This window comes from Oncorhynchus tshawytscha, linkage group LG06 (genome assembly GCF_018296145.1).
Source record: "Oncorhynchus tshawytscha isolate Ot180627B linkage group LG06, Otsh_v2.0, whole genome shotgun sequence".
Lineage (NCBI taxonomy): Eukaryota > Metazoa > Chordata > Actinopteri > Salmoniformes > Salmonidae > Oncorhynchus > Oncorhynchus tshawytscha.
Genome location: NC_056434.1, coordinates 1845035 through 1871031, shown reverse-complemented (window position 1 = coordinate 1871031; position 25997 = coordinate 1845035). Strand labels below are relative to the sequence as shown.

The following is a 25997-nucleotide window of genomic DNA, read 5'->3' as shown; positions in this document are numbered from 1 at the left end:
TCCTCTCTGGATATCCTCCTCTCCTCCTCTCTGTCCCCTCTCCTCTGTGGTTCTCCTCTTCTCTGGATCTCCTCCTCTCTGGATATCCTCCTCTCCTCCTCTCTGTCCCCTCTCCTCTGTGGTTCTCCTCTTCTCTGGTTCTCCTCCTCTGTCCTCTCTTCCTCTGTGGTTCTCCTCCTCTGTGGTTCTCCTCCTCTGTGGTTCTCCTCCTCTGTGGTTCTCCTCCTCTCTGGTTCTCTCTCATCTGTGGTTCTCCTCCTCTCTGGTTCTCTTCCTCTGTGGTTCTCCTCCTCTCTGGTTCTCTTCCTCTGTGGTTCTCCTCCTCTCTGGATCTCCTCCTCTCTCCTCTGTGGTTCTCCTCTTCTCTGGTTCTCCTCCTCTGTCCTCTCTTCCTCTGTGGTTCTCCTCCTCTCTGGTTCTCCTCCTCTCTGTCCTCTCTCCTCTGTGGTTCTCCTCCTCTCTGGTCTCTCTTCCTCTGTGGTTCTCCTTCTCTCTGGTTCTCCTCCTCTCTGTCCTCTCTTCCTCTGTGGCTCTCCTCCTCTTTGGATCTCCTCCTCTCTGTCCTCTCTTCCTCTCTGGTTCTCCTCCTCTGTGGTTCTCCTCCTCTCTGGATCTCCTCCTCTCTGTCCTCTCTCCTCTGTGGTTCTCCTCCTCTCTGGATGTCCTCCTCTCCTCATCTCTGGATCTCCTCCTCTCTGTCCTCTCCTCTCTCTGGTTCTCCTCCTCTCTGGGTTCTCTTCCTCTGTGGTTCTCCTCCTCTTTGGTTCTCCTCCTCTCTGTCCTCTCTTCCTCTGTGGTTCTCCTCCTCTGTGGTTCTCCTCCTCTGTGGTTCTCCTCCTCTCTGGATCTCCTCCTCTCTGGATCTCCTCCTCTCTGTCCTCTCTCCTCTGTGGTTCTCCTCCTCTCTGGATGTCCTCCTCTGGATGTCCTCCTCTCCTCATCTCTGGATCTCCTCCTCTCTGTCCTCTCCTCTCTGGTTCTCCTCCTCTCTGGGTTCTCTTCCTCTGTGGTTCTCCTCCTCTTTGGTTCTCCTCCTCTCTGTCCTCTCTTCCTCTGTGGTTCTCCTCCTCTGTGGTTCTCCTCCTCTGTGGATCTCCTCCTCTCTGGATCTCCTCCTCTCTGTCCTCTCTCCTCCTCTGTGGTTCTCCTCCTCTCCTCCTCCTCTCTGGATCTCCTCCTCTCTGGTTCTCCTCCTCTCTGGTTCTCCTCCTCTCTGGTTCTCCTCCTCTCTGGTTCTCCTCCTCTCTGGATCTCCTCCTCTCTGGATCTCCTCCTCTCTGTCCTCTCATCTCTGTGGTTCTCCTCCTCTCTGGATCTCCTCCTCTCCTCCTCTCTGTCCTCTCATCTCTCTGGATCTCCTCCTCTCCTCCTCTCTGGATCTCCTCCTCTCTGTCCTCTCATCTCTCTGGATCTCCTCCTCTCTGGATCTCCTCCTCTCTGGATCTCCTCCTCTCTGTCCTCTCTTCCTCTGTGGTTCTCCTCCTCTGTGGTTCTCCTCCTCTGTGGTTCTCCTCCTCTGTGGTTCTCCTCCTCTCTGGTTCTCCTCCTCTCTGGTTCTCCTCCTCTCTGTCCTCTCTCCTCTGTGGTTCTCCTCCTCTCTGGTCTCTCTTCCTCTGTGGTTCTCCTTCTCTCTGGTTCTCCTCCTCTCTGTCCTCTCTTCCTCTGTGGCTCTCCTCCTCTTTGGATCTCCTCCTCTCTGTCCTCTCTTCCTCTCTGGTTCTCCTCCTCTGTGGTTCTCCTCCTCTCTGGATCTCCTCCTCTCTGTCCTCTCTCCTCTGTGGTTCTCCTCCTCTCTGGTCTCTCTTCCTCTGTGGTTCTCCTTCTCTCTGGTTCTCCTCCTCTCTGTCCTCTCTTCCTCTGTGGCTCTCCTCCTCTTTGGATCTCCTCCTCTCTGTCCTCTCTTCCTCTCTGGTTCTCCTCCTCTGTGGTTCTCCTCCTCTCTGGATCTCCTCCTCTCTGTCCTCTCTCCTCTGTGGTTCTCCTCCTCTCTGGATGTCCTCCTCTCCTCATCTCTGGATCTCCTCCTCTCTGTCCTCTCCTCTCTCTGGTTCTCCTCCTCTCTGGGTTCTCTTCCTCTGTGGTTCTCCTCCTCTTTGGTTCTCCTCCTCTCTGTCCTCTCTTCCTCTGTGGTTCTCCTCCTCTGTGGTTCTCCTCCTCTGTGGTTCTCCTCCTCTCTGGATCTCCTCCTCTCTGGATCTCCTCCTCTCTGTCCTCTCTCCTCTGTGGTTCTCCTCCTCTCTGGATGTCCTCCTCTCTGGATGTCCTCCTCTCCTCATCTCTGGATCTCCTCCTCTCTGTCCTCTCCTCTCTCTGGTTCTCCTCCTCTCTGGGTTCTCTTCCTCTGTGGTTCTCCTCCTCTTTGGTTCTCCTCCTCTCTGTCCTCTCTTCCTCTGTGGTTCTCCTCCTCTGTGGTTCTCCTCCTCTGTGGATCTCCTCCTCTCTGGATCTCCTCCTCTCTGTCCTCTCTCCTCCTCTGTGGTTCTCCTCCTCTCCTCCTCCTCTCTGGATCTCCTCCTCTCTGGTTCTCCTCCTCTCTGGTTCTCCTCCTCTCTGGTTCTCCTCCTCTCTGGTTCTCCTCCTCTCTGGTTCTCCTCCTCTCTGGATCTCCTCCTCTCTGGATCTCCTCCTCTCTGTCCTCTCATCTCTGTGGTTCTCCTCCTCTCTGGATCTCCTCCTCTCCTCCTCTCTGTCCTCTCATCTCTCTGGATCTCCTCCTCTCCTCCTCTCTGGATCTCCTCCTCTCTGTCCTCTCATCTCTCTGGATCTCCTCCTCTCTGGATCTCCTCCTCTCTGGATCTCCTCCTCTCTGTCCTCTCTTCCTCTGTGGTTCTCCTCCTCTGTGGTTCTCCTCCTCTGTGGTTCTCCTCCTCTCTGGTTCTCCTCCTCTCTGGTTCTCCTCCTCTCTGGTTCTCCTCCTCTCTGGTTCTCCTCCTCTCTGGTTCTCTCCTCTCTGGTTCTCCTCCTCTCTGGTTCTCCTCCTCTCTGGTTCTCCTCCTCTCTGGTTCTCCTCCTCTGTGGTTCTCCTCCTCTGTGGTTCTCCTCCTCTGTGGTTCTCCTCCTCTGTGGTTCTCCTCCTCTGTGGTTCTCCTCCTCTGTGGTTCTCCTCCTCTGTGGTTCTCCTCTCTCTGGATCTCTCCTCTGTCCTCTCCCCCTCCTGTGGTTCTCCTCCTCTGTGGTTCTCCTCCTCTGTGGTTCTCCTCCTCTGTGGTTCTCCTCCTCTCTGGATCTCCTCCTCTGTCCTCTCCCCTCCTGTGGTTCTCCTCCTCCGTCCTCTCTCTTCCTCCTTGTCTCCCCATCGCTCCCCCTCTTTTCCCACTCCTCATCCCCTCCTCGTGCTCTCACTCTCTATCAGTCTCTCCTTTCTGTCTCCACCTCCCCCTCTCCACCCTCCCTCCGTCCTCTCCCCCCCTTAAGGCCCAGCTCATGTTTCTCTTTACCTGCATGCCCTCCTGTCCTGAGATGCCGACGCCCACATCAGCCACCTGAATCATGCTGACATCATTAGCCCCATCACCTGAGATTAATGAGATGGGGGAGAGAGAGAGAGGGGAGAGAGAGAGAGAGGGGAGAGGAGGGGGGAGGGAAGGGGGATGGGAGGGAGGGAGAGAGAGACACACACTCAGTAAGAGGAGCTAGTAGCTCCCAACCCGTTGTCCTCTGAACTCCACCTTAATGCTAAAACAGCAAAACAGGGAAGACCCCAACACCACCACCAGTAACAGTCAGTAAACAGGGAAGACCCCCACCAGCACCACCAGTAACAGTCAGTAAACAGGGAAGATCCCCACCACCAGTAACAGTCAGTAAACAGGGAAGACGCCCAGCAGCAGCAACAGTCAGTAAACAGGGAAGACCCCTCCAGCACCACCACCAGTAACAGTCAGTAAACAGGGAAGACGCCCAGCAGCAGTAACAGTCAGTAAACAGGGAAGACCCCCACCAACACCACCAGTAACAGTCAGTAAACAGGGGAAGACCCCACCACCAGTAACAGTCAGTAAACAGGGAAGACCCCCACCAACACCACCACCAGTAACAGTCAGTAAACAGGGAAGACCCCCACCAGCACCACCAGTAACAGTCAGTAAACAGGGGAAGACCCCACCACCAGTAACAGTCAGTAAACAGGGGAAGACCCCCACAACCAGTAACAGTCAGTAAACAGGGAAGACCCCCACCAGCACCACCACCAGTAACAGTCAGTAAACAGGGGAAGACCCCACAACCAGTAACAGTCAGTAAACAGGGGAAGACCCCCACCAGCACCACCACCAGTAACAGTCAGTAAACAGGGGAAGACCCCACAACCAGTAACAGTCAGTAAACAGGGGAAGACGCCCAGCAGCAGCAACAGTCAGTAAACAGGGAAGACCCCTCCAGCACCACCACCAGTAACAGTCCGTAAACAGGGGAAGACGCCCAGCAGCAGTAACAGTCCGTAAACAGGGAAGACGCCCAGCAGCAGCAACAGTCAGTAAACAGGGAAGACCCCCTCCAGCACCACCACCAGTAACAGTCAGTAAACAGGGAAGACCCCCACCAGCACCACCACCAGTAACAGTCAGTAAACAGGGAAGACCCCCACCAGCACCACCACCAGTAACAGTCAGTAAACAGGGAAGACCCCACCAGCACCACCACCAGTAACAGTCAGTAAACAGGGGAAGACCCCCACCAGCACCACCACCAGTAACAGTCAGTAAACAGGGGAAGACCCCACCAGCACCACCACCAGTAACAGTCAGTAAACAGGGGAAGACCCCCACCAGCACCACCACCAGTAACAGTCAGTAAACAGGGAAGACGCCCAGCAGCAGTAACAGTCAGTAAACAGGGGAAGACCTCCAGCAGCAGTAACAGTCAGTAAACAGGGAAGACGCCCAGCAGCAGTAACAGTCAGTAAACAGGGAAGACCTCCAGCAGCAGTAACAGTCAGTAAACAGGGAAGACCTCCACCACCAGTAACAGTCAGTAAACAGGGAAAGACCAGCAGTAACAACAGTCAGTAAACAGGGAAAGACCAGCAGTAACAACAGTCAGTAAACAGGGAAAGACCAGCAGTAACAACAGTCAGTAAACAGGGAAAGACCTCAGTAACAGTCAGTAAACAGGGGAAGACCTCAGTAACAGTCAGTAAACAGGGAAAGACCAGCAGTAACAACAGTCAGTAAACAGGGAAAGACCTCAGTAACAGTCAGTAAACAGGGGAAGACCTCAGTAACAGTCAGTAAACAGGGGAAGACCTCAGTAAGCCCCAGTTTCCACGGTCAGCTCTAATACACTACAGCTTCATAGAGGAAACAGTTCCCACAAAGGTTCCTGTACTTACAAACAGCTGAGTGTGTATGTGGTGGGTGAAGTATGACTTATATATCTGTGTATGTGATGGGTGAAGTATGACTTATATATCTGTGTATGTGGTGGGTGAAGTATGACTTATATATCTGTGTATGTGATGGGTGAAGTATGACTTATATATCTGTGTATGTGGTGGGTGAAGTATGACTTATATAGTTGTGTATGTGGTGGGTGAAGTATGACTTATATATCTGTGTATGTGGTGGGTGAAGTATGACTTATATATCTGTGTATGTGGTGGGTGAAGTATGACTTATATAGCTGTGTATGTGATGGGTGAAGTATGACTTATATATCTGTGTATGTGATGGGTGAAGTATGACTTATATAGCTGTGTATGTGGTGGGTGAAGTATGACTTTTATATCTGTGTATGTGGTGGGTGAAGTATGACTTATATATCTGTGTATGTGGTGGGTGAAGTATGACTTATATATCTGTGTATGTGGTGGGTGAAGTATGACTTATATAGCTGTGTATGTGTTGGGTGAAGTATGACTTATATAGCTGTGTATGTGATGGGTTAAGTATGACTTATATAGCTGTGTATGTGGTGGGTGAAGTATGACTTATATAGCTGTGTATGTGGTGGGTGAAGTATGACTTATATAGTTGTGTATGTGGTGGGTGAAGTATGACTTATATAGCTGTGTATGTGGTGGGTGAAGTATGACTTATATAGCTGTGTATGTGGTGGGTGAAGTATGACTTATATAGTTGTGTATGTGGTGGGTGAAGTATGACTTATATAGTTGTGTATGTGGTGGGTGAAGTATGACATATAGTTGTGTATGTGGTGGGTGAAGTATGACTTATATAGCTGTGTATGTGGTGGGTGAAGTATGACTTATATAGCTGTGTATGTGAAGTATGACTTATATAGTTGTGTAAGAATGTGAGAGAATTGAGAGAATGCCAAGAGTGTGCAAAGCTGTCATCAAGGCAAAGGGTGGCTACTTTGAAGAATCTCAAATATATGTTGATTTGTTTAACACTTTTCTGGTTACTACATTATTCCATATGTGTTATTACATAGTGTTGATGTCTTCACTACTATTCTACAATGTTGAAAATAGTAAAAATACAGAAAAACCCTTGAATGAGTAGGTGTGTCTCTGTAACCGTGAAAAGATTCAATATATATATATTTTTTAAAACTTTGTTGAACTAGACTGGTACATACCTATGGCCAGCGTTGAGGAACTAGACTGGTACATACCTATGGCCAGCGTTGAGGAACTAGACTGGTACATACCTATGGCCAGCGTTGAGGAACTAGACTGGTACATACCTATGGCCAGCGTTGAGGAACTAGACTGGTACATAACTATGGCCAGCGTTGAGGAACTAGACTGGTACATAACTATGGCCAGCGTTGAGGAACTAGACTGGTACATACCTATGGCCAGCGTTGAGGAACTAGACTGGTACATAACTATGGCCAGCGTTGAGGAACTAGACTGGTACATAACTATGGCCAGCGTTGAGGAACTAGACTGGTACATAACTATGGCCAGCGTTGAGGAACTAGACTGGTACATACCTATGGCCAGCGTTGAGGAACTAGACTGGTACATAACTATGGCCAGCATTGAGGAACTAGACTGGTACATACCTATGGCCAGCGTTGAGGAACTAGACTGGTACATAACTATGGCCAGCGTTGAGGAACTAGACTGGTACATACCTATGGCCAGCGTTGAGGAACTAGACTGGTACATACCTATGGCTAGCGTTGAGGAACTAGACTGGTACATACCTATGGCCAGCGTTGAGGAACTAGACTGGTACATAACTATGGCCAGCGTTGAGGAACTAGACTGGTACATACCTATGGCCAGCGTTGAGGAACTAGACTGGTACATACCTATGGCCAGCGTTGAGGAACTAGACTGGTACATACCTATGGCCAGCGTTGAGGAACTAGACTGGTACATACCTATGGCCAGCGTTGAGGAACTAGACTGGTACATACCTATGGCCAGCGTTGAGGAACTAGACTGGTACATACCTATGGCCAGCGTTGAGGAACTAGACTGGTACATACCTATGGCCAGTGTCATGACCTTCAGTTTGTTCCGGACCAGTTTAACCACCATACTCTTCTGCAGCGGTGTGGAGCGACAGCAGAGGACTGACCGACAGCTCCTCGCCACCTGCAGGAACTTCTCATCTAGGCTGCTGTCCAGCGCGTAGGCCAGCGTCCGCCCGTCAATCACCAAACCCAGCCGGTGCACCAGGAAGGACTGGGTCTGGGAGGAGGAGGGGGAGGGAGGAGGAGGGGGGAAGGAGTAGGCTGGAGCGTAGTCTTTCTGAAAGGATCTGGAAGGATCCGAGGACAGGAACTTAGCCTGGATGTAGTGTAGACTCTCCTCTAGAAGGACTGCCATCGCCTCCTGTTGCAGAGACCGACAGGCAGAGAGGGAGAGAGACAGGCAGAGAGGGAGAGAGACAGGCAGAGAGGGAGAGAGACAGGCAGAGAGAGGGGAGAGAGACAGGCAGAGAGGGGGAGAGACAGGCAGAGAGGGAGAGAGAGAGGCAGGCAGAGAGGGAGAGAGAGAGGCAGGCAGAGAGGGAGAGAGAGAGACAGGCAGAGAGGGGGAGAGACAGGCAGAGAGGGGAGAGACAGGCAGAGAGGGAGAGAGACAGGCAGAGAGGGGAGAGACAGGCAGAGAGGGAGAGAGACAGGAGAGGGGGAGAGACAGGCAGAGAGGGGGAGAGACAGGCAGAGAGGGGGAGAGAGAGACAGGCAGAGAGAGACAGGCAGAGAGGGAGAGAGACAGGCAGAGAGGGGGAGAGACAGGCAGAGAGGGAGAGAGAGAGGCAGGCAGAGAGGGAGAGAGAGGGCAGGCAGAGAGGGAGAGAGAGAGACAGGCAGAGAGGGAGAGAGAGAGACAGGCAGAGAGGGGGAGAGACAGGCAGAGAGGGGGAGAGACAGGCAGAGAGGGAGAGAGACAGGCAGAGAGGGGGAGAGAGAGACAGGCAGAGAGAGACAGGCAGAGAGGGAGAGAGACAGGCAGAGAGGGAGAGAGACAGGCAGAGAGGGGGAGAGACAGGCAGAGAGGGAGAGAGAGAGGCAGGCAGAGAGGGAGAGAGAGAGGCAGGCAGAGAGGGAGAGAGAGAGACAGGCAGAGAGGGGGAGAGACAGGCAGAGAGGGGGAGAGAGAGACAGGCAGAGAGGGGGAGAGACAGGCAGAGAGGGGGAGAGACAGGCAGGCAGAGAGGGGGAGAGACAGGCAGGCAGAGAGTGAGAGAGAGAGGGAAAGCGAGAGAGACAGGCAGAGAGGGAGAGAGAGAGGCAGAGAGAGTGAGAGAGGGAAAGCGAGAGAGACAGGCAGAGAGGGAAAGAGAGAGAGACAGGTATATGATCATAGAGAGACAGACAGGGAGAGAGAGAGAGAGGCATAGGGTCAGAGAGACAGACAGAGGGAGAGAGACAGGCATAGGGTCAGAGAGACAGACAGAGGGAGAGAGACAGGCATAGCAGTAGTAGAAACTATCCTCCAGTTAGATGGTAATGCAGTGGATACAAGCCGTTTTACAGGCTCCTGATCAATTCAGTTTATTTTAGACTGATCTTAATTATTTTGGTACATAATGTCTCTGCCATAATTTCCTATGTATGAAAACAACTTCTGGACATTAGAACATCGATCACTAACCACAATTTGGATGTACATTTCTACTTTAACGGAGTAGGCAGGACATTCTTCTTTCTCCGAAACAGGCCCTAATACCCGGGACTTGAAAGAGGAAGTGACGGAGCAAGAGAGGGAAAATGAGCCAGCATCCTGAAGACACTACGTTGGCGAGTAAATAAACTGCCTCTACCTGATTGTCACTAATGGAATGTACAATCACTAGAGAATAAACTGGATGAGCTCCGCTCAAGACTATCCTATCAACAGGACCTGAAGAATTGTAACATTCTGGTTCACGCAGGACATGGATAGAATAATAGTCAAGACATCAACTATGAAATAACACATATGGAATCATGTAGTAACCAAAAAAGTGTTCAACAAATCAAAATATATATTATATTTGAGTTTCTTCAAAGTAGCCACCCTTTGCCTTAATGACAGCTTTGCACACTCTTGGCATTCTCTCAACCAGCTTCATGAGGACATCACCTGGAATGCATTTCAATTAAAAGCTGTGCCTTGTTAAAAGTTCATTTGTGAAATGCATTTCCTTCTTGATGTGTTTGAGCCAATCAGTTATGTTTTAACAAGGTAGGGGGGTTATACAGAAGACGGTATTTTACGAAATAAAGCTAAGTCCATATAATGGCAGGAACAGCTCAAATAAGCAAAGAGAAATGACAGTCCATCATTACTTATCCCAGTCTGCTGTCCCCACATGCTTCAAGATGGCCACCATTGTTCCTGCACCCAAGAAGGCAAAGATAACTGAACTAAATCACTATCACTCACTTCTGTCATCATTAAGTGCTTTGAGAGTCTAGTTAAGAATCATTTCACCTCCACCTTACCGGCCACCCTAGACCCACTTCAGTTTGCATACCGCCCCAACAGGTCAACAGACAAAGTTTTAAGTTCCTCAACGTTGAGCAACAGCGCCTCTTCAAACTCAGGAGGCGCTAAAGAAATATGGCTTGTCACCCAAAACCTTGACAAACTTTTACAGACGCACAACTGAGAGCATTCTGTCGGGCTGTATCACCGCCTGGTACGGCAACTGCTCCGCCCACAACCGTAAGGCTCTCCAGAGGGTAGTGAGGTCTGCACAACGCATCACCGGTGGCAAACTACCTGCCCTCCAGGACACCTACACCACCCGATTGCACAGGAAGGCCATAAAGATCATCAAGGACAACAACCACCCGAGCCACTGCCTGTTCACCCCGCTATCATCCAGAAGGCGAGGTCAGTACAGGGGCATCAAAGCTGGAACCGAGAGACTGAAAAACAGCTTCCATCTCAAGGCCATCAGAATGGTAAACAGCCATCACTAACTCAGAGAGGCTGCTGCCTACATTGACACCCAATCACTGGCCACTTTAATAAATGGATCACTAGTCACTAGTCAAATAATGGCACTTTAATAATGTTTACATATCTTACATCACATGTATATACTGTATTTTATACCATCTATTGCACCTTGCCGATGACGCTCGGCCATCGCTCATCCATATATTTATATTTACATATTCTTATTCCATCCCTTTATATTTGTGTGTATAAGGTAGTTGTTGTGGAATTGTTAGATTACTTGTTAAATATTACTGCACTGTCAGAACTAGAAGCACAAGCATTTCGCTACCCTCGCATTGACATCTGCTAACCATGTGACTATTAACATCTGCTAACCATGTGACCAATAACATCTGCTAACCATGTGACCAATAACATCTGCTAACCATGTGACCAATAACATCTGCTAACCATGTGACCAATAACATCTGCTAACCATGTGACCAATAACATCTGGTAACCATGTGACCAATAACATCTGCTAACCATGTAACCATTAACTGATCTGATCTGGAGGACTCACTAAACAGAGAACATCCCTGGTCATCCTTACTGCCTCTGATCTGGAGGACTCACTAAACAGAGAACATCCCTGGTCATCCCTACTGCCTCTGATCTGGAGGACTCACTAAACAGAGAACATCCCTGGTCATCCCTACTGCCTCTGATCTGGAGGACTCACTAAGCAGAGAACATCCCTGGTCATCCCTACTGCCTCTGATCTGGAGGACTCACTAAACAGAGAACATCCCTGGTCATCCCTACTGCCTCTGATCTGGAGGACTCACTAAGCAGAGAACATCCCTGGTCATCCCTACTGCCTCTGATCTGGAGGACTCACTAAACAGAGAACATCCCTGGTCATCCCTACTGCCTCTGATCTGGAGGACTCACTAAACAGAGAACATCCCTGGTCATCCCTACTGCCTCTGATCTGGAGGACTCACTAAACAGAGAACATCCCCGTTCATCCCTACTGGCGGACTCACTAAACACACATGCTTCATTTGTAAATGATGTCTGAGTGTTGGAGTGTGCCCCTGGCTATCCGTCAATTAAAAAAACAAGAATATTGTGCCGTCTGGTTTGCTTAATATTTGTATTTTTACATTTGATACTTAAAACCAAATACTTTTAGACTTTTATTCAAATAGAATTTAACTGGGTGACTTTCACTTAACTCATTTTCTATTAGCCTAATTAATCCCATCAGTCACAATTGTGACCGACCATTAAACACACTTTTTCACCTACTTTTCCAAGAAAATGTAAAAGAATTATGATAGATTATTTCAAAGGCTTACTAATGACACAAGATTAGGATATTTTCATGCCTGGGGGGGGAATAGGGATTAAATGGGTTAAGGTATCTTTACTTTTACTCAAGTGGGTACTTTTTCCACCACTGGCGTTGAGTGTGATGATCTCACCTGAGAGTCAGCGTTGAGTATGATGATCTCACCTGAGAGTCAGCGTTGAGTGTGATGATCTCACCTGAGAGTCAGCGTTGAGTGTGATGATCTCACCTGAGAGTCAGCGTTGAGTGTGATGATCTCGTCGTCAGGTTCCAGCAGTTTGCAAGCATAGGCGATGTTGATGGCTGTCTCCTGTTTGTCCCCCGTCAGAACCCAGATCTGGAGCCCTGCCTTCCGCAGCGACGCAATGGTCTCTGGGACACCATCTTGTAGACGGTCCTCTACACCCGTTGCTCCTAGAAAACCATACAAATATCAACAGCTGTTGCATTAAAACATCATCTTTGACGAGGTCTTCAGGGGACATCAGTGTTGAAGGTATGCAGTACCAGTATGAACCTCCCTGGGGCCTCATTCAACACCAAAGTTTGGTATTTCTCCATTTTGAATTTGACGGGATAGTGTGCTGTGCATATCTTCACACAAATCTCAAATCATGTGTACGCACAACTTCTAGTGGTTGATGAACTGTATTGCAAGCCAACATTGTTATTTTGGGGGAATAGAGGAGTTTGATGCACTTGGAGTATAATAATGGTAGGCTAATAGAAGCATTAAAACGCAGGCCTGAGGCCTCCCAGGTGGAGCAGTGGCCTAATGAAAACATTCAAACGTAGGCCTGAGGCCTCCCGACTGGAGCAGTGGCCTAATGAAAACATTCAAAAGTAGGCCTGAGGCCTCCCAAGTGGAGCAGTGGCCTAATGAAAACATTCAAACGTAGGCCTGAGGCCTCCCAGGTGGAGCAGTGGCCTAATGAAAACATTCAAACGTAGGCCTGAGGCCTCCCAGGTGGAGCAGTGGCCTAATGAAAACATTCAAACGTAGGCCTGAGGCCTCCCGACTGGAGCAGTGGCCTAATGAAAACATTCAAACGTAGGCCTGAGGCCTCCCGACTGGAGCAGTGGCCTAATGAAAACATTCAAACGTAGGCCTGAGGCCTCCCAAGTGGAGCAGTGGCCTAATGAAAACATTCAAACGTAGGCCTTTTTTTTGTTGCTAATGTATGATGGGGGTCCCTGGTTTTCCTGTGAGGGGGTCCCTGGTTTTCCTGTGAGGGGGTCCCTGGTTTTCCTGTGAGGGGGTCCCTGGTTTTCCTGTGAGGGGGTCCCTGGTTTTCCTGTGAGGGGTCCCTGGTTTTCCTGTGAGGGGGTCCCTGGTTTTCCTGTGAGGGGTCCCTGGTTTTCCTGTGAGGGGGTCCCTGGTTTTCCTGTGAGGGGGTCCCTGGTTTTCCTGTGAGGGGTCCCTGGTTTTCCTGTGAGGGGTCCCTGGTTTTCCTGTGAGGGGGTCCCTGGTTTTCCTGTGAGGGGGTCCCTGGTTTTCCTGTGAGGGGGTCCCTGGTTTTCCTGTGAGGGGGTCCCTGGGCATAAGAGTTTGACGACCCCCTGGTCTAAATCATAACCATATTGCTGGACATGTCTCTTTTTCTGACTGGTTTATTATCAGGCTTCTACCATTTATCCAATCAACAGCCAACCATGCACCATTTATCCAATCAACAGCCAACCATGCACCATTTATCCAATCAACAGCCAACCATGCACCATTTATCCAATCAACAGCCAACCATGTACCATTTATCCAATCAACAGCCAACCATGCACCGTTTATCCAATCAACAGCCATCCATGTACCATTTATCCAATCAACAGCCAACCATGTACCATTTATCCAATCAACAGCCAACCATGCACCGTTTATCCAATCAACAGCCAACCATGTACCATTTATCCAATCAACAGCCAACCATGCACCATTTATCCAATCAACAGCCAACCATGTACCATTTATCCAATCAACAGCCAACCATGCACCATTTATCCAATCAACAGCCAACCATGCACCATTTATCCAATCAACAGCCAACCATGCACCATTTATCCATTCAACAGCCAACCATGCACCATTTATCCATTCAACAGCCAACCATGTACCATTTATCCAATCAACAGCCAACCATGCACCATTTATCCAATCAACAGCCAACCATGCACCATTTATCCAATCAACAGCCAACCATGCACCATTTATCCAATCAACAGCTGTTCAGGAGTCTTATGGCTTGGGGGTAGAAGCTGTTTAGAAGCCTCATGGACATAGACTTGGCACTCCGGTACCGCTTGCCATACGGTAGCAGAGAGAAGAATCTATGACTAGGGTGGCTGGAGTCTGAATTTTTATGTCCTTCCTCTGATACCGCCTGGTATAGAGGTCCTGGTTGGCAGGTTCTTCAAAGTAGCAACCCTTTGCCTTGATGACAGCTTTGCATACTCTTGGCATTCTCTCACCAGTTTCATGAGGTAGCCACCTGGAATGCTAAACTCTGGTGCCCAAACACTAGGCATGTCCTGGAGCTGTTGGAGGACAGACTAGTGTCACCCAGCCACATTATAATTCACACAGGCACAAACAACCTGAGGACCCAGCAGGGAAGTGTGGCCACAGCACTCATAGGAGTGATTCAAAAAAGCTTCTTCCACTTTCCCCAATGCACAAGTGGTTATTTCCACCCTGCTACCACAAAAGGGCATTCACCTTGCCACCATACAGTGGGTGAATGCAAGCATTTCCCAGGACTGTGCCTCAAAACCTAGTGTCTACCTGGCCCACCACTCCACCCTGGACTTGAATATCCCCCTCTACAAGGCAGCAGTCCCTACTTCTGACAGGACCATGTAGGACGTACCCCTCAACCGCAACCCCTCACACAGGAGCAACAGAACGGACACCCCGTCCCGACCGTATTGATGGGGTTCTGAGTGATGGTTTACCACAGCTGTGGTATGTGTGTGGCAATGGCGGAATAACATTAAAACTCGTTAACTATGATCGATGGTGCTGGTTGTCTTTGCTCGCTGTAACTAACAAAGTTAGTTGGGGGGGTCCGTGGAGGCCCAGCGGTCCTAGTGTTAAGGGTGGGGGGTCCGTGGAGGCCCAGCGGTCCTAGTGTTAAGGGTGGGGGTCCGTGGAGGCCCAGCGGTCCTAGTGTTAAGGGTGGGGGTCCGTGGAGGCCCAGCGGTCCTAGTGTTAAGGGTGGGGGTCCGTGGAGGCCCAGCGGTCCTAGTGTTAAGGGTGGGGGTCCGTGGAGACCCAGCGATCCTAGTGTTAAGGGTGGGGGTCCGTGGAGGCACAGCGGTCCTAGGGTTAAGGGTGGGGGTCCGTGGAGGCCCAGCTGTCCTAGTGTTAAGGGTGGGGGGGGGTCCGTGGAGGCCCAGCAGTCCTAGTATTAAGGGTGGGGGAGCGTGGAGGCCCAGCAGTCCTAGTGTTAAGGGTGGGGGTCCGTGGAGGCCCAGCGGTCCTAGTGTTAAGGGTGGGGGGTCCGTGGAGGCCCAGCGGTCCTAGTGTTAAGGGTGGGGGGTCCGTGGAGGCCCAGCGGTCCTAGTGTTAAGGGTGGGGGGTCCGTGGAGGCCCAGCGGTCCTAGTGTTAAGGGTGGGGGGTCCGTGGAGGCCCAGCGGTCCTAGTATTAAGGGTGGGGGAGCGTGGAGGCCAAGCGGTCCTAGTGTTAAGGGTGGGGGTCCGTGGAGGCCCAGCGGTCCTAGTGTTGCGGGTGGGGGCCGTGGAGGCCCAGCGGTCCTAGTGTTAAGGGTGGGGGGTCCGTGGAAACCCAGCGGTCCTAGTGTTAAGGGTGGGGGGTCCGTGGAGACTCAGCGGTCCTAGTGTTCAGGGTGGGGGTCCGTGGAGGCCCAGCGGTCCTAGTGTTAAGGGTGGGGGTCCGTGGAGACTCAGCGGTCCTAGTGTTCAGGGTGGGGGTCTGTGGAGGCCCAGCGGTCCTAGTGTTAAGGATAGGGGGTCTGTGGAGGCCCAGCGGTCCTAGTGTTAAGGGTGGGGGGTCCGTGGAGGCCCAGCGGTCCTAGTGTTAAGGATAGGGGGTCTGTGGAGGCCCAGCGGTCCTAGTGTTAAGGATAGGGGGTCTGTGGAGGCCCAGCGGTCCTAGTGTTAAGGGTAACAACTTTACCTAATAGATGCAGGTTAATCTCCAGTCTCAGAGCAGACTGAAACAGCAGCTCTTCTCTTCCCTGTATGGCCGTCTCTGCCTCCAGATGATGTCGCAACCAGACAGCATACTCCTCCTTAGTCATAACCTGCCACAGACAGACACAGACAAACAGACAGACAGAGACACAGACAAACAGACAGCGACACAGAGACACAGACAGAGACACAGAGACACAGACAGAGACACAGACAAACAGACAGACAGAGACACAGACAGAGACACAGACAAACAGACAGAGACACAGAGACACAGACAGAGACACAGACAAACAGACAGAGACACAGACAAACAGACAGACAGAGACACAGACAGAGACACAGACAAACAGACAGAGACACAGACAGACAGAGACACAGACAGACAGAGACAGACACAAAAAAACTACTTGTTTATATTAATTTATCAGGGAGTCATACTGAGACCAAGGTGTATTTGACATAAATGACAGAAAGCATCAAAATATAAAAACGAGCGAGCAGAAAGAAAAACACACATTCATCAGTAATAAAGTCCTCAAAATCAGCTTTCTGAATTGACCTAGAGGCACCAGAACATCCCATTTAAGAATATTTTGAAGATTGTTCCACAACTAAGGTGCAGGAAAACTACAAGCTGATTTACCAGGAATTTCCAGAGTTAGCCAGCCCTGAGACCTGGGTTGGTAACTTGTATGTCTATAGTTTAGTAATGATGTTATTTACAGTGGGATTTTTACAAAAAGGGCTTTATAAATTAAAACATAGCGATGTATCAACCTAGGTGACATCAGAGGACCAACCAACTGTCTGATAGAGAATGTGGTGATTACATCACAGAGGACCAACCAACTGTCTGATAAAGTTGGTGGTTGAAGATATCCCTCTAGTGGTGTGGGGGCTGTGCGGGGGTGTCCTCGGATGGGGCCACAGTGTCTCCTGACCCCTCCTGACTCAGCCTCCAGTATTTATGCTGCAGTAGTTTATGTGTCGGGGGGCTAGGGTCAGTTTGTTATATCTGGAGTACTTCTCCTGTCCTATTCGGTGTCCTGTGTGAATTTAAGTGCGCTCTCTCTAATTCTCTCTTTCTTTCTCTCTCTCGGAGGACCTGAGCCCTAGGACCATGCCCCAGGGCTACCTGACATGATGACTCCTTGCTGTCCCCAGTCCACCTGACCGTGCTGCTGCTCCAGTTTCAACTGTTCTGCCTTATTTTTATTCGACCATGCTGGTCATTTATGAACATTTGAACATCTTGGCCATGTTCTGTTATAATCTCTACCCGGCACAGCCAGAAGAGGACTGGCCACCCCACATAGCCTGGTTCCTCTCTAAGATTCTTCCTAGGTTTTGGCCTTTCTAGGGAGTTTTTCCTAGCCACCGTGCTTCTACACCTGCATTGCTTGCTGTTTGGGATTTTAGGCTGGGTTTCTGTACAGCACTGAGATATCAGCTGATGTACGAAGGGCTATATAAATAAAATAAAAATGATTTAGAGAATGTGGTGATGACATCACAGAGGACCAACCAACTGTCTGATAGAGAATGTGGTGATGACAGTTAATCATCAGGTTAGGAGGAGTACATGGACCTCCTTCTATACCTTGGGGATAGTACCAGATATAATCATCAGGTTAGGAGGAGTACATGGGCCTCCTTCTATACCTTGGGGATAGTACCAGATATAATCATCAGGTTAGGAGGAGTACATGGGCCTCCTTCCAGACCCTGGGGATAGTACCAGGTATAATCATCAGGTTAGGAGGAGTACATGGGCCTCCTTCCAGACCCAGGGGATAGTACCAGGTATAATCATCAGGTTAGGAGGAGTACATGGGCCTCCTTCTATACCTTGGGGATAGTACCAGATATAATCATCAGGTTAGGAGGAGTACATGGGCCTCCTTCCAGACCCTGGGGATAGTACCAGGTATAATCATCAGGTTAGGAGGAGTACATGTGCCTGCAGCAGAAATTAATCAAGCATATCAGTCCGAGTGGAGTAATCTTTTACGTCAATCTTAAGCAAGGCATCTAGCACATCACAGACCGGAAATTGTTGAAATCTAAAAAAAAAAAGATTCACTAAAATGTTGACAGGTTAACTATCGAGTCAGCTGGAGGCTGACAGGGAAGAGCCATCGATTGACTGTCCAGGGTCAATTAAACTACTGTTTTTCTCAAGCCTGTCGTGATAAAATTATGATTAAAAGCTTCACTTATCCCATTCTTCTCAGTTATGTTGCCAGAGCCAGAGAGAACTTGCTTAGGCAGGGCAAGAAGAGGGTCAATTAAAACCAATGTTTCTGTCAAATGAAAAGCCGAGATGAAATGATTAAAAGCATCACTTATCCCATTCTTCTTCGTTAAGATACCAGAGGCGAGATAGTACATCTGTTTCTCAATTGTCTGAATGTTTTCCAGTCCACTACAGAATGTTTTCCAGTCCACTACAGAATGTTTTCCAGTCCACTACAGAATGTTTTCCAGTCCACTACAGAATGTTTTCCATTCCACTACAGAATGTTTTCCATTCCACTACAGAATGTTTTCCATTCCACTACAGAATGTTTTCCATTCCACTACAGAATGTTTTCCATTCCACTACAGAATGTTTTCAATTCCACTACTGAATGTTTTCCATTCCACTACTGAATGTTTTCCATTCCACTACAGAATGTTTTCCATTCCACTACAGAATGTTTTCCATTCCACTACAGAATGTTTTCCATTCCACTACAGAATGTTTTCCATTCCACTACAGAATGTTTTCCAGTCTACTACAGAATGTTTTCCATTCCACTACAGAATGTTTTCCATTCCACTACAGAATGTTTTCCATTCCACTACAGAATGTTTTCCATTCCACTACAGAATGTTTTCCATTCCACTACAGAATGTTTTCCATTCCACTACAGAATGTTTTCCATTCCACTACAGAATGTTTTCCATTCCACTACTGAATGTTTTCCATTCCACTACTGAATGTTTTCCATTCCACTACAGAATGTTTTCCAGTCCACTACAGAATGTTTTCCATTCCACTACAGAATGTTTTCCATTCCACTACAGAATGTTTTCCAGTCCACTACAGAATGTTTTCCAGTCCACTACAGAATGTTTTCCAGTCCACTACAGAATGTTTTCCATTACACTACAGAATGTTTTCCATTCCACTACAGAATGTTTTCCATTCCACTACAGAATGTTTTCCATTCCACTACAGAATGTTTTCCATTCCACTACAGAATGTTTTCCATTCCACTACAGAATGTTTTCCATTCCACTACTGAATGTTTTCAATTCCACTACTGAATGTTTTCCAGTCCACTACAGAATGTTTTCCAGTCCACTACAGAATGTTTTCCAGTCCACTACAGAATGTTTTCCAGTCCACTACAGAATGTTTTCCAGTCCACTACAGAATGTTTTCCATTCCACTACAGAATGTTTTCCAGTCCACTACAGAATGTTTTCCAGTCCACTACAGAATGTTTTCCAGTCCACTACAGAATGTTTTCCAGTCCACTACAGAATGTTTTCCAGTCCACTACTGAATGTTTTCCAGTCCACTACAGAATGTTTTCCAGTCCACTACAGAATGTTTTCCATTCCACTACTGAATGTTTTCCATTCCACTACTGAATGTTTTCCAGTCCACTACTGAATGTTTTCCAGTCCACGACAGAATGTTTTCCAGTCCACGACAGAATGTTTTCCAGTCCACTACAGAATGTTTTCCAGTCCACTACAGAATGTTTTCCATTCCACTACAGAATGTTTTCCATTCCACTACTGAATGTTTTCCAGTCCACTACAGAATGTTTTCCAGTCCACTACAGAATGTTTTCCAGTCCACGACAGAATGTTTTCCAGTCCACGACAGAATGTTTTCCAGTCCACTACAGAATGTTTTCCAGTCTACTACTGAATGTTTTCCAGTCCACTACAGAATGTTTTCCAGTCCACTACAGAATGTTTTCCAGTCCACTACAGAATGTTTTCCATTCCACTACTGAATGTTTTCCAGTCCACTACAGAATGTTTTCCAGTCCACTACAGAATGTTTTCCATTCCACTACTGAATGTTTTCCAGTCCACTACTGAATGTTTTCCAGTCCACTACAGAATGTTTTCCATTCCACTACAGAATGTTTTCCATTCCACTACAGAATGTTTTCCAGTCCACTACAGAATGTTTTCCATTCCACTACTGAATGTTTTCCATTCCACTACAGAATGTTTTCCAGTCCACTACAGAATGTTTTCCAGCCCACTACAGAATGTTTTCCAGTCCACTACAGAATGTTTTCCATTCCACTACTGAATGTTTTCCATTCCACTACAGAATGTTTTCCAGTCCACTACAGAATGTTTTCCAGTCCACTACAGAATGTTTTCCAGTCCACTACTGAATGTTTTTCAGTCCACTACAGAATGTTTTCCATTCCACTACTGAATGTTTTCCATTCCACTACTGAATGTTTTCCATTCCACTACTGAATGTTTTCCAGTCCACTACAGAATGTTTTCCAGTCCACTACAGAATGTTTTCCATTCCACTACAGAATGTTTTCCAGTCCACTACTGAATGTTTTCCATTCCACTACAGAATGTTTTCCAGTCCAATACAGAATGTTTTCCATTCCACTACAGAATGTTTTCCAGTCCACTACAGAATGTTTTCCAGTCCACTACAGAATGTTTTCCAGTCCACTACAGAATGTTTTCCAGTCCACTACAGAATGTTTTCCAGTCCACTACAGAATGTTTTCCAGTCCACTACAGAATGTTTTCCAGTCCACTACAGAATGTTGTCCAGTCCACTACTGAATGTTTTCCAGTCTACTACAGAATGTTTTCCAGTCTACTACAGAATGTTTTCCAGTCCACTACAGAATGTTTTCCAGTCCACTACAGAGTCAGTTCTCCTTGCTTTAGGCCCAGGCCCTGATTTCTCATCTGTTTGAGTTTAATGATAGAAATAGTTTCAAAATAAAAGTCCTATTAGTTGTTGAAGATGTATTGTTGTATTGCTGAAGCTGCGTTACCTTTTTAGCGATGCAGAGAGTACGAAGACCATCAGCAGCATAGAGGTTCAGGTAATTCTGGGTCTTGTATAGGATCTTTCTTTGGCGTTTCCCTTTGGAATCATCTGAAAAGTGAAAGATGAATGAATTAAACAAATGGAAGTTTGCATTAACATCAACTCCCTTTAATGTATCTGGTAGCAAAGTTACTTCACACATCATCACCAAACATTTAGGAAACTTCTAAAGTGCTATTCAGTAACAGATTCCTCTATAACGTCACCACAACCAGTCCACACGCTGCTTCTGACTCAGCTCTGAGAGTCGGGTTTCAACTGAGACTATTCATTTCGCTGTAATTACAGTCATTCCCTCCCTGTTCAATCGAGGCTCTGGCATCCAGAAGTTTCAGTGGTATGACAACATTTCTTCTTGTCCATTTGGTCAAGTCAAAATAGCTTTGATACAGTGAACCTATTGTCGACTTAGCTTGATCCCAGATCTGTTTGTGCTGTCTATAGTGCTTTCTGTAAGTAAGTAAATATAAAAGTAGCCAGCCAGGGAGTTCTGGGATGTGGGAGTCCGGGGGGGGACATGCTCCTGAAATAGTTTGTGCAGAACGACCTCCTCTGGTACATTCTAACACCTTGATTTCAACTGAAATACACAGCTAAATGATTGAATACTTTAACGACTTTACCAGATTGGTAAAATGACTAAGAAGACAATTGAAATAAGTGAAAAGGTATGAATTCAGTGTGTTAGTTGTTTTGGATATTGTCTTGGCGATTATGATCAGGACTACTTTCTAAATTAAAGAACATTAAAAGCTATTTTTAACATTAAATCTCAAGATTAAATTCATATTTACAGTGTTACTGCAAGGAATTAATTGCCAAGTATGACATTAGCATTTATAACATTAAATTGGTTTTCTTTTATAATATTTTGGACCAGAATGAGGCTCTCTCTCTACTACCCTATTGTTCCTGAAGTGAGGATTCAACATCTTCATCGAATGCTTCCATATTTATCTGCAGATAATAGTCAAAAACTCTGTCTGGAGGCCTCACGGCAGCCTCACGGGAGCCTCACAGGAGGCTGCCAACCTCACCTTGTTCTGACTTAATGATCCAATGGGTTTTTTCAGCACTGACCAAATTTCAGGTCTGCTGAGCAGAAACTTGAACATTCTCTGCAACTTCCGGCGCGAGGCAGTTAAAACTAACAGTGGCCAACTAGGCTTCTGTGGTTATCTGATCATAATGTAGACCTATAAGTGTGGCTTAGCATCATACCACCTTCACATGGAAATAGCTATTCTATGAAACAGCCAATAGTTATTCTATGAAACAGCCAAAAGTTATACTATGAAACAGCCAATAGCTATTCTATGAAACAGCCAATAGCTATTCTATGAAACAGCCAATAGCTATTCTATGAAACAGCCAATAGCTATTCTATGACACAGCCAATAGCTATTCTATGACACAGCCAATAGCTATTCTATGAAACAGCCAATAGCTATTCTATGAAACAGCCAATAGCTATTCTATGAAACAGCCAATAGCTATTCTATGAAACAGCCAATAGCTATTCTATGAAACAGCCAATAGCTATTCTACAGTAGCAGCCAATAGCTATTCTATGACACAGCCAATAGCTATTCTATGAAACAGCCAATAGCTATTCTATGAAACAGCCAATAGCTATTCTACAGTAGCAGCCAATAGCTATTCTATGACACAGCCAATAGCTATTCTATGAAACAGCCAATAGCTATTCTATGAAACAGCCAATAGCTATTCTACAGTAGCAGCCAATGTGTGCTGTTCAATGTAAACCTACATTCCATGACTTGACATTAAAATGTTTTGCTAATTGTCCTTCAGGCAAGTAGTGACTGAATGAGTTTTTTTGTAAGATTTAATTTTCATTTTCAAACAGAAAACGTAGTGTCAGAAAATGTAGTATTCACGTTCAGAGAGTATTCACGTTCAGAGAGTATTCACGTTCAGAGAGTATTCACGTTCAGAGAGTATTCACGTTCAGAGAGTATTCACGTTCAGAGAGTATTCACATTCAGAGAGTATTCACGTTCAGAGAGTATTCACGTTCAGAGAGTATTCACGTTCAGAGAGTATTCACGTTCAGAGAGTATTCACGTTCAGAGAGTATTCACGTTCAGAGAGTATTCACGTTCAGAGAGTATTCACGTTCAGAGAGTATTCACATTCAGAGTATTCACGTTCAGAGAGTATTCACGTTCAGAGAGTATTCACATTCAGAGAGTATTCACATTCAGAGAGTATTCACATTCAGAGAGTATTCACATTCAGAGAGTATTCACATTCAGAGAGTATTCACGTTCAGAGAGTATTCACATTCAGAGAGTATTCACGTTCAGAGAGTATTCACATTCAGAGAGTATTCACGTTCAGAGAGTATTCAGGTTCAGAGTGTATTCACACCACATTGTTGTGTTACTGCCCGAATTTAAAATGTATTCAATTGAGATGTGTCACTGACCCACACACACAATACCCCATAAAGCCAAAGTGGAATTATATTTGTCAAAATTTTTACAAATTAATAAAACATTTAAAGCTGAAATATCTTGAGTCAAAAAGTATTCAACCCCTTTGTTAAGTCAAGCCTAAATAAGTTCAGTAAAAATGTGCTTATAAGTAGCATGGACTCACTCTGTGCAATAATGGTGTTTAACATGATTTTTCAATGACTACCTCATCTCTGTACCCCAGTCAAGCAGTCAATTTCAAATACAGATTCAACCAAAGACCAGGGAGGTTTTCCAATGCCTCAAAGAAGGGCACCGATTGGTAGGTGGGTGAAAAAAATTAAGGCTCCTATGCTGTTAGGCAGTATAGGCCTCTCCAACCCAGCTCCTCTTTAAATGTTCAAGACCTCCTTTCTGTCATGTAATTCTAGCAGGAAACATCTCTTTAAAGCTGCAATATGTAACTTTTTGGACAACCTGACCAAATGCACATAGAAATGTGAGTTGTAGATGTGTCATTCTCATTGACAGCAAGTCTAAGAAGAGGTGGATCTGTTCTGTGTGTTCTATGCTAGCTGTTCTTAAGTTTAGTTTTTGCGTCTTTTACTTTCGGGTTTGTACACCAGCTTCAAACAGCTGAAAATACAATATTTTTGGTTATTGAAAATTAATATTCACAGCTGTTTAGGTTGTACAATAATATTCTCTACAGTATACTTACTTGTTTTGTTACATAAACTGAAATTAGGCAAACTATTAGAACTTTAGCAACCAGGAAATGACCTATTTCTGCATAGTGCATCTCTAAATGTCCAAGAACATTAAGCTTTTAGGGGGCCAACATGGAGCCTGTGCATTCCATGTAATACGCTGGATTTTGTTTGGTCTTTACTTGTATAGAATCTAAGTTAACCTTGTCTGTTCCGTCCATCATTGAAGAACCAGATAAAACCCTTTAGCAGACATGACATATGAGGGTGGTTGACATTCCATTGATTGGGAGACTCATAGTATGAATGCATAGTTATTGTATACATTATATATATATATTGATGTTTTGTTTGACACAAATATATGGTGGCCTCTGCTTATTGGCTGCTGGGGGGGACTCAGTAGCTCCGTCTTGGTCTCTACTTACTGTTGAGAGTTATATTAAAATAAATGACACAATGTAGAATTTCTAAATTTGGTTATGTATCAACAGTCCCTTAATAAGCCCATGTCAGCCACAAAGGTTTATATTGGTAAGTCAGTCTAGTGGCCAGCTATCTAAACCTAGTAGTTTAGCATGGTCAAACTAATGATCCCATTGACCATTAGTTATATACTGAACAAAAACAAAAAATATAGAAACGCAAGCGGCTGAGGCACAGGGTAGGACTATTCAGAGGTGGGCTGGGAGCTGGGGCACAGGGTAGGACTATTCAGAGCTGGGCTGGGAGATGAGGCACAGGGTAGGCCTATTCAGAGCTGGGTTGAGGGCCTATTCAGAGCTGGGCTGAGGGGCCTATTCAGAGCTGGGCTGAGGGGCCTATTCAGAGCTGGGCTGAGGGGCCTATTCAGAGCTGGGCTGAGGGCCTATTCAGAGCTGGGCTGAGGGGCCTATTCAGAGCTGGGCTGAGGGGCCTATTCAGAGCTGGGCTGAGGGGCCTATTCAGAGCTGGACTGAGGGCCTATTCAGAGCTGGACTGAGGGACCTATTCAGAGAGCTGGGCTGAGGGACCTATTCAGAGCTGGGCTGAGGGGCCTATTCAGAGCTGGGCTGAGGGGCCTATTCAGAGCTGGGCTGAGGGGCCTATTCAGAGCTGGGCTGAGGGGCCTATTCAGAGCTGGGCTGGGGGCTGAGTGACCTATTCAGAGCTGGGCTGAGGGCTGAGAGGCCTATTCAGAGCTGGGCTGAGGGCTGGAGTGACCTATTCAGAGCTGGGCTGGGGGAACCTATTCAGAGCTGGGCTGGGGGTTGGGGGGCCTATTCAGAGCTGGGCTAGGGGAACCTATTCAGAGCTGGGCTGGGGGTTGGGGGCCTATTCAGAGCTGGGCTGGGGGTTGGGGGCCTATTCAGAGCTGGGCTAGGGGAACCTATTCAGAGCTGGGCTGGGGGTTGGGGGCCTATTCAGAGCTGGGTTGAGGGGCCTATTCAGAGCTGGGTTGGGGCCTATTTAGAGCCTGGCTGAGGGGCCTATTCAGAGCTGGGCTGAGGGGCCTATTCAGAGCTGGGCTGGGGGTTGGGGGCCTATTCAGAGCTGGGTTGAGGGGCCTATTCAGAGCTGGGTTGGGGGGGGCCTATTCAGAGCTGGGTTGAGGGGCCTATTCAGAGCTGGGTTGAGGGGCCTATTCAGAGCTGGGCTGAGGGGCCTATTCAGAGCTGGGCTGAGGGGCCTATTCAGAGCTGGGCTGAGGGCCTATTCAGAGCTGGGCTGGGGGACCAGTAAAAATCCTTGGACCGAGATGGCATATAAATGTGAAGCATCCCGTTGGCATTTCCAGTCACCCCCAAATATGGTGATGAGAGGAAGCCAAGTGGCTGGCCATTGGGAAAGATGGATTTTGGCCGACATTCTGCAAGTGTTCTCATCTATCAAACATTTAATCTCAACACAGTTCTCTCTTAACAAATCTTGAATCGGTTACGACCAGAGTGAACTAA

The 25997-nt window shown here is 47.3% G+C and overlaps 1 protein-coding gene across 1 annotated transcript in view; it reads right to left on the bottom strand.

Annotated features, from left to right (window-relative positions):
* atp10a (ATPase phospholipid transporting 10A) overlaps nucleotides 1–25997 on the bottom strand; it is a 135711-nt gene that overhangs the window by 25333 nt on the left and 84381 nt on the right. The window contains exons 11-15 of the mRNA XM_042322815.1: nucleotides 20854–20957; nucleotides 15786–15912; nucleotides 11884–12068; nucleotides 7405–7753; nucleotides 3438–3514 (exon numbers count right to left, since the gene is read on the bottom strand). Of these exons, the coding sequence (XP_042178749.1) occupies nucleotides 3438–3514; nucleotides 7405–7753; nucleotides 11884–12068; nucleotides 15786–15912; nucleotides 20854–20957 (842 nt within the window). The remainder of the gene's footprint in view (nucleotides 1–3437; nucleotides 3515–7404; nucleotides 7754–11883; nucleotides 12069–15785; nucleotides 15913–20853; nucleotides 20958–25997) is intronic.